This window comes from Cynocephalus volans, chromosome 8, assembly GCF_027409185.1.
Source record: "Cynocephalus volans isolate mCynVol1 chromosome 8, mCynVol1.pri, whole genome shotgun sequence".
NCBI lineage: Eukaryota > Metazoa > Chordata > Mammalia > Dermoptera > Cynocephalidae > Cynocephalus > Cynocephalus volans.
This window is the reverse complement of record NC_084467.1, coordinates 21,193,735-21,203,087: the sequence shown is the minus strand read 5'-3', so window position 1 is coordinate 21,203,087 and position 9,353 is coordinate 21,193,735. Positions and strand designations below refer to the sequence as shown.

General features: G+C 48.5%; 1 protein-coding gene across 1 annotated transcript; it reads left to right on the top strand.

The window, feature by feature from the left end:
* Positions 1-482: 482 nt before the first annotated feature.
* On the top strand, positions 483-2,445 carry NR0B2 (nuclear receptor subfamily 0 group B member 2). The gene is made up of 2 exons (XM_063105727.1): positions 483-1,019; positions 2,204-2,445. The coding sequence occupies exons 1-2, from the start codon at positions 491-493 to the stop codon at positions 2,443-2,445; spliced, it is 771 nt and encodes a 256-aa protein (XP_062961797.1). The 5' UTR covers positions 483-490.
* Positions 2,446-9,353: the final 6,908 nt, after the last annotated feature.

Below are 9,353 nucleotides of genomic sequence, written 5' to 3'. Positions count from 1 at the left end.
CGATAAGGCATTTCCAGGTTGGGCCTTATGTTCAGGGTTTTGTCCAGCTCTGGGGCTGGCTTCCTGGCTTAGTGACAGTCCTGGTCTTGTGCACACACTAGAAGGGCACCAATAGGGCCACCTGCCACAGTCACCTGCTGATTGTGCACCTGAAGCCTTGGTGCCCTGGTACAGCCTGGGTTAATGACCCTGTTTATCCACTTGAGTCATCCGATAAGGTGTAGCCAGCCAGCCCTGTGCCCTGCACCAGCCATTTCATTGACTGAAGTGATACCAGCACCACGTGGAACTCCCAGTGTCCCATCCCCCACCACTTCCCCATCAAGCCTTCCAGGGTCAGTGTGTGTGTGTTGTTTTTTTTCAATGAACATGACTTCTGGAGTCAAGGTTGTCGGGCATTCCCCCCTTCCCCCACTGGGGACATAAATAGCACCCAGAGCTCAGAACAGAGGGCCAGAGAGCTGGGAGGAAGTAGGAGCAGATCCCAACCATGAGCTCCAGCCAACCAGCCTGTCCGTGCCAGGGTGCTGCGGGCCGCCCAGCCATCCTATACGCACTTCTCAGCCCCAGTGTCAGGGCTGTCCCCCCACCCCGTAGCCACTGCCTGTGCAGGCAGCACCGACCCGTCCAGCTGTGCGCACCTCATCGCACCTGCCGGGAGGCCTTGGACGTTCTGGCCAAGACGGTGGCCTTCCTCAGGAACCTGCCATCCTTCTGCCAGCTGCCCGCACAGGATCAACGGCGTCTGCTGCAGGGCTGCTGGGGTCCCCTCTTCCTGCTTGGGTTGGCTCAAGACACTGTGACCTTTGAGGTGGCTGAGGCCCCAGTACCCAGCATACTCAAGAAGATCCTGCTGGAGGAGCCCAGCAGCAGCGGGGGCAGCGGCCAGCCGCTGGACAGGCCCCAGCCCTCCCTGGCTGCCGTGCAATGGCTGCAGTGCTGCCTGGAGTCCTTCTGGAGCCTGGAGCTGGGTCCCAAGGAGTATGCCTACCTGAAAGGAACCATTCTCTTCAACCCTGGTGAGCTCCCAGATACTCCTGGGTGGGGGCCAAGGCTGATGGGGGCCAGGGCTCAGCCAGGGAAGGTACCTTCTAAGGGCTTGACATCCCTTATCTCATTGGGTCACCACTTTCATCAAATAACCATCTCACAGAAGAGGCACAGAGAGGCTAAGTGTCTAGTCAAAGGTCATGCAGCCAGGCAGGGGCAGAGCAGGGATGGGAACTTAGGTCTATTCACTCCAGAGACTAGCCCTTGCCACTCTGCCTGAGAAATTTACCTTGACCCTTAAGGAAGACAGGAGTGGGGGAGAGGGGAGGATGGGCAGACCATGTGGCAAAGTTCCGAAGGTAAAAAGTGGGTTCAGAAAGATCACATGAGGGCCGGTCTGTGACTCACTTGGGAGAGTGTGGTGCTGATAACACCAAGTCAAGGGTTGGAATCCCCTTACCGGCCATCTTTTTCAAAAAATTTTTTTAAAATAATAAACGAAAAAAAGAAAGATCACATAGAGGGGAGGAATGAACGGGGTGTGGGGGAGGGCAGGGAGGGAGTCTTTGTGGAATTCAGCCAGGAGAGGAACAGATGGTGATAGCGTTCTTTGTAATCCCGAAAACATCCGAGATGAGAGTTCCCCACCAAAAGGTCCTCGTGGCAGGCGTAAATTATAATAATTAATTGTAATAATAGCAGTGAATACTCATATTACACTTAGCATCTGTTAGGCCCTACTCTAAGGGTTTTGCATATAGCTCATTCAAACCTCACAACAAGCCTAGGAGATAGGTACTGACCAGTACAGGGATCTGAACTGTGAATTGGTATTATAAGGCTGTGCTACAACAAACTGAGCTAACTGGCCAGTCCAAAGACAGGTACTATTATTATCACCATTTTGTAGATGAAGAAACTGAGGCACAGGGATGAAGCCACTTACCCAAGGCCACCCAGCTACTAAGTGACAGCACTGGGACTCAAACCAGGCAGCCTGGCTCTAAACCTTTACTCTATACTGCCTCCCCATAAACGGATGGACAAATAAAATGATGACTAAATAGATGGACGAGGTAGTAGTGGGACTTCGAAGGCCAAGCAAAGGGGACAGAAGGGTGGCTGCTGGTGGCCTTGGATCTTGGGCCAGCCTCACCCTTTGGTGGCTGGGGGTGGGGTACTCACCAGCCCTCTTTGCCCTCTCTGCCCACAGACGTACCCGGCCTCCATGCCTCCTCCCACATTGGGCACCTGCAGCAGGAGGCTCACTGGGCGCTGTGTGAAGTCCTGGAGCCCTGGTGCCCAGAAGGCCAAGGTCGTTTGGCCCGTGTCCTCCTCATGGCCTCCACCCTCAAGTCCATTCCACCCAGCCTGCTTGGGGATCTCTTCTTTCGCCCTATCATTGGAGATGTTGACATCACTGGCCTCCTTGAGGACATGCTTTTGTTGTGGTGACCTGGTCCAGCCCAGGCAGCGATCAGGTGTAGGTTGGGTGGAGGCTGGCAGTGCTGATTCAGACTGGCTGTCCCCAGGGGTGACCCAATGCTCCTAGCAACAGCCCCTCACTCAGCCACACCGCATCTTGGACTTCCTTGGTTTGAACACAGTGCTCCAGCTGTCTGGCAAGCCGTTGGTGGTCCCCAGAGCCTCTGGGCCAAGACTCCTGTTCCTTCCTGGGATGGGTGGAAGCTTAGGCTGCTCATTGGGCCAGGAGTCCTACTGACTTTGTACAGAATTGAATTAAGTTATTGGTTTTGTAATAAAAGGTGTGACACCCTTGGAGCCTGACACTGTCATTTGTGCATATTCAAGGGACCATTTCACTTCCAAGACCCACCCTGACCTTATCAGAGTGAGCCCAAGGGAAGGTGAGCATACAGGCTGCAGGTGTCAGGCCTCAGGGAACTGGGGATTAATTTTTCAGGATGGTACGGTGATTTTATTTCTAGGGATGAGATTTATTTTACATCTGCGTCTGAATCCAGGAGATAGTATCAGTTTACAACTCTGTCACCTCCTTGCCTTTTTCCTTGGGAGGAGGGGTTTTCTCTCCCTGTTCCCAAACCCTCCACTAACCCCTCCCCTGGCTCCCACCCCCTACAGGCTACCTCTCAACTCAGTGAAAGTCAGATCACAGCCAATCAGGAAGGAGCTCATTCCCAAACTGAAACAGACAAGGTCACTGCAATTTCTGCAGTTTGGGATCATTCACTTCTCCCATTCCTGCAGCTGACAGAAGGCGGGGGGGGGGGGGGGGGGAGTCCATTATTCTCCCAATAGGAGGGGCAAGGGCACCCAGGACTGGACTGGCAGCTGTTTGGAGGCAAAGGCAGGCTGAGGTTTAGCTGGCCTGCAACGGTATGGCCACATCAGTTCTTAAGGTCAGAAACACTTCCAAGACAGCTGGTTCACAGCCACTGCCCCTCTGCCCCAGCCCCTCTCCTGGGATCCTCCTCCTGGACATTCTCATCGTCTAGCAACTAGAGAGGAATGCTTGGCGTAGCCATGACCTCCAGGACTGCTCCATTCAGAGCATGATTCGGGTCTGTTCTGATTGATTGATGTCTGTGCCTCAATGTTTGTTAAATATCTTGACCCAGTCACCCTGGGTGACTGACCTGAAGGGTGGACCGGAGGAAATGATAACAACACACATGCCTATAGGACTTTCAGGCCTCCTCCTTTCTCCAGCAATAAGGTCTGCCCTGACCAGCCCCACCCACTTCCCCACCACAGTTTGGATTCTTCTCATGGTGGCCAAGTTAATTATTGCTTAATGAGAGGTCATTCTCCCGGGGACCACAGTCTGGGAGTCATCATTTGGGCCTTTGTCCAGTTAGGACCACAGCTAAATGGGCCATGTACCCATTATGGGCACCCAGTGCCAGTAGCAAGGAGACCCCTCTCCCTTACCCAACCTTCCACTGACAAGTCAGACATCAGAAAGAGACAGAGACACACAGCTCGGATTCCACAAAAAAGACACATGCAACTCAGACCTACAACTCGGACACACACGTACTAAGACATACAACTCACACACACACAGACCCATAAAACAGACCCTCCAGCCACCCACACTCAGCACAGAAAAGCACAGCCCAGATATACTCACTCGGCAACACAGAGCAGACCCAAACACATTCACACAACAGAGGCAGCCACCCCACACCCCTGCACCCAAGGTGGGCACACAACACGGAGACACCCTCCCACCAGGGCACATTCCTCATCTTCCCTACGTCACAGTAAAGGGAAAGGTGGTCCCCAGAGTAGACAGACCTCCATCTGCACATCTTTAGGGTCTGCCCAGAACTTGCAAATCCAGGCCAAACTGGTCAGCCTGGCCTTCAGGACCTCAACTAACCAATCACCCCTTTTCCCCATGGTGACCCCAACATTCACCCTCCTCTCAGCCGGACCACACCATGCTCAGTAACTCCCCCCAGCCAGGATCTAATCAAATCCCCTAATAGAAGCATCCTTTAGAACCCAAAACAAGCCCTGATCCCCCACCTCTCCCCAGACCCCCAGACCCAGGCCTCAGGCCCCAGGCCTCTCCTCGCCCTGCCCTCCCCAGCCTTTTGGCACAGACCTCCCCATCTAAGCCTGCAGGCATGTGGGGCCACTCTTTTAAGAGAAGAAAACTTGTTTCCCCCGTAAGACCCAAATCCAGCAGACTGGGGGATTTGGGGTCATTCTACCTCTTTTATGCCCTTCACTAACTGCCTCCGTTCATTAACTGCTGCACCTCTCCGAATCCTCAGGCTGAGTCTCCGGCCTCTCACCCTTCCCCTCCTCCAACCCCGACCAACCATTAGGAAGCATTCCTCTCCATACCCCACCCTGGCCTTTTTTTCTTCAACTTATTTGCTGTTTCCATCATCCGAATAGCTTCCCTTATTAACTCTGCCTTGTTCCCTTTCTAGTTTCTTCCCTATCCCTCCACATGGTTGGGGAGCTGCACTCCTGTCTGTTTCTTATCTGTATGCCTGAGCCATTCCCCATGCCCTACCTCTAAGCCTTGTGCAAGAGAGACAAATATGGCAAAACTAAAGAGATAATTATGGTTCCATGTAAAAAGGCAATAGTGCTCTATCCTGCACTATTTTTATTTATTTATTTATTTATTTATTATTTGTTTTTAAAAGATGACTGGTAAGGGGATCTTAACCCTTGACTTGGTGTTGTCAGCACCACACTCAGCCAATGAGCAAACCGGCCATCCCTATATAGGATCTGAAGCCGGGGCCTTGGTGTTATCAGCACCACACTCTCCCGAGTGAGCCACGGGCTGGCCCTTCTCCGGCATTATTAAGACTGCAGGCTTTCCAAAGGTGGGGGACTGTGTCTCAATTTTCAGCATCCTGGGGTGTGACTTGTGTCTCATTTCCAGGGAGGTAAGAGGAAGAAACAGGCTCAGACATCTTACTCAAGGTCTGGGGTGATCACTGTGCTGAGATTTGAGGCAGACCTGTGTGACTCTGGAGCCTGAGGTGCCACCAGCACAGACTAGTATGAGTCATGACTAGAATCAGGCTGTCTGGAGCCAGCTCAGCCACTGTTTACTGACCATCTACCTCTCAAGTCATAATCCCTGTCCCCAGGTCCATCCAGAGATGACTCACTGGAAATGAGGAGAGTGGCTGTGGCTCTGCGCTAGCCTAGGGTACCATTTTATTGCCATCATTATCTCTACCTTCATTAGCCAAATCATTGACTGCTTATTAAGCAGTCAGGCAGCTGACACGTGGTGTGCCCTGCACTAGACCCACCCTGCCCTTGAACCTATGATGCCAGCAAAAAGCAACACCCACTCCCCCTCCATCCATTCATTCCATCACTCAATATCTCTTGGTGTCCACTTGTATCAGACCCTATGCTAGATACTGGGGTTGGGGGCACAATAAATAAGATATAGTCCCCGCCCTCATGGAACATCCTGTCTACGGCAGATGAAGACACATACGTAATTGTAATACAGAGTGATCTGAACTGTGATGGAGGGTTGTAAAACAGGCGGCAGGAGTGATTAAATCTGCCTGGAGGTAGGAAAAATGCTTCACCCAAGTGGTGACTGGCTTGAACTAAAGAGAATGAATAAGGGTTTGTTAGGCAAACCAAGGGTGGGCATTCCCGACAGAAGGAATGACATATACAGAGGCACAGAGATGTCAGAGAGCAAGGGGTGCCTAGCTAACTGCAAACAGTCTGGGGCACTTGGGGCCCAGGTCAGCAGGAGTTGGGTCTGGAGATGTGGACAGGGACCACATCATCACAGGACAAGAAAGCAGAGAAAGAAAATCCCAATGAAACTGGTGGAGGCAGCAAGGCTAAGGTCTCAGGGGAATCAGGATTGACAAAGGAGACCTCCTATTGCTGCCAGGGCCTGACCAGAGGAAACCCCAGGCTGTGACTCACTCTGTGCAGCTACTAAACAATAACCAGCTAACATTTGTTGGCAGCTGTGCTCTAAACACATTACATGGATTATGGTTTTAATTCTCACAACTCTGTACTGGGAGTACTGTTATTATCCCCATTTTATAGATGAAGAAACCAAGGTACAGAGAGGTTAGGTAACATGCTCAGGTTTACACAGTAAGTGGCAGAGCCAGGTTTTGAACTCAGATGGTCTGTCTTCAGGGTCCACGCTCTTTTTTTTTTAAAGATGACTGGTAAGGGGATCTCAACCCTTGGCTTGATGTTGTCAGCACCACACTCAGCCAGGTGAGCAAACCGGCCATCCCTATATAGGATCCGAACCTGTGGCCTTGGTGTTATCAGCACCGCACCCTCCCGAGTGAGCCCGGGTCCACGCTCTTAAATACTTCACTATCTTGAGTCTTTAAAAGTCAGGGATGATCAACTGGAGAATAAATAACAGCAACTAGACTCCTTCTCCTCCCCACCCCACTGTAAGGTGAAAGAAGAGTAAAAATGAAGTCTTCACTACCTTCAGGTTTTAGTTATTGATGAGAAATATGGCCTGCGAATTCCCCCAGGGAAGTGGCCCCCTTTCCCTAGAGAAGGTCCCTAGCCACACCCAGGGCACAACTCATGTCAGTGCCAGGAGTATTCATTCTGTCAGTGACGATTTACTGGCAGTCTCCTGTGTACTGCACATCATGCTAGGTCCTAGAAATTTAGTTCCACAAATGGCAACTGTGAATAAGTACATAAGTGCATAACTTCTTGGTCATCTAACGGCTCTTCCAGAGCACATCATCTTTATTTTAGCCTTTATTATTTGCTATAAAGCACTATATCTCAACTTCCAGATTTTAAAGGGTTGATTTAATTAATTTATTTATTTAAGATGACCAGTAAGGGGATCTTAACCCTTGACTTGGTGTTGTCAGCACCACACTCTCCCAAGTGAGCCACGAGCTGGCCCTTAAAGGGTTAATTTTAACTAAACATTTTCTGTATAATATACAGAAAAGTGCACAAATCATACGAGTACGGTTTGATGAATTATCACACAATGAGTATATCCCTGTAACTATCACCCAGCTCAAGAAATAGAGCACTGAGAATCCCCCAGAAACCCTCCCCATAGCTACCCTCTCCTTCCTCCCCAAAGCTCGCCACTAGTCCAGTTTCTAACATCATAACTGAGGTTCTTCATCTTAAATCTTACATAAGTATACGCAATTGCATGTACTTTTCTGTGTTTATCTTCTGTCACTCAGTATTATGTCTATGAGATTCATCCAGCTGCTTGGGTGACAGTAACCTATTCATTTTCATTGTTGTAAAGTATCCCCTTATACCACAATTCATTTATCCATGACAGTGCTGATGAACCTTTGGTTTGTTTCCTACTTTGGCTATTACAAATAATATTGCTAGGATCATTCTTACACATCTTTGATGCAGAGATGTTTGCAGATCTGTTGCTATATAGAACTGGAATTACCAAGTCGTAATGTGTGCTCAACTGTAGTAGATCTTGCCAGTTTTCCAAAGTTGTTATACCAATCTACACTTCCACCAGCAGATGTTAAAATCCAGATATAATGTCCTTATGTGCAATTATCCAAACATTCATTACAACCGTTTTTTATTTCTTTATTCACCATATAGGTGTATATTTGTGATCACTACAAAGTAACACTTGTTTTATTGCTTTCTAAAATGAGTTATTTTCCCTTTAATTTTTTAAAAAATTAAATATTGAGCAAAACAAAATATTTATAAAGTATATGTAAAGTAAAAAGAATAACGGTACAATGAACCCTCATCATTGTTCCATTACTATCATCAACTTTGAAGTCCCCTTCCAAATCTATCATCTCCCCCCAAAAGTAGTGACTGTCCTGACTTTCGGGTTAATCATCACTTTTCTTTCTAATTTTAAGGCATACTTATTTATTTGCATCTTTTAACTTTATATAAATGGAATAATTCAGTGTTTTCCAACTTGCTTTTTTCATAAACCTGAGATTATTAGTACAATGTACCAAGTTTTTGCTCTTACAAACACTGACGCTAAGAATATTCATATATACTGTCAAATAATACGTAAATCTGGACTTTGTAAGGAGAGACTTTATTTGAAAGAATTACAACAAGGGAAGAAAGGAACTATTGCAACAGGGGGAAGGGGGCTATTGCAGTGGGGATAGGTCCGACCATAAGATCTGCAAGTGTCTCAAGGGTAAGGCAAAAAGGACTTTTCTTTCATAGGGGAGTAAATAAGATTAGAAAGAAGTAGGTGTGAGGAAGTGGGGTGACCAGGAGTGGCACGATGGGACAGTAGACCAGAGAATTTTTTACCCCGAAGCCAGCCTGTTCTCAGGAGGGGCTGTTGGGAGTTGTGTACTGGATCAAGCTGAGGGTGGGCCAAAGTTCAGGGACCTGAGGGAAAGAGAAATTTAACCAAAGTTTGTGCCGATTGATCAGTGGGGACAAGAAGTTCGTCTAAGCTTTTACGAGGCAAAGAAGTGGAATTTGGAGTCTGTGTCCGGCCTTGTCATGGGAAACAACGGGGGGCCTCCGTGAGTCTTATCTAAGTCATATAGGGAAGAGTGTTTGTTTCTCTGCAGGAAGCTGTGTTCAGAACACAAAAAAGGTGGGGGGATTTCTTAAACTTCACTGTTTTCCAGGATCACAGGGCTCGGGTAAAGTTCAACACTGTAAATACATCTCCTGATAAACATGTGCAAGAATTTTTTTAAAGTATTTGCTTAGAAGTGGATTTGCTGGGTCAAAAAATAGAGTAGCTTCACTTTTACAAGATAATGCCAAACTGCCTTCCAAAGTGTTTGTATCAATTTACACTTCCACCAACAGTGTATGAGAGCTCCAGTTGTGCCACATGGTCACATACATTTGAGGGTTTTAAAAATTTTGCCAAT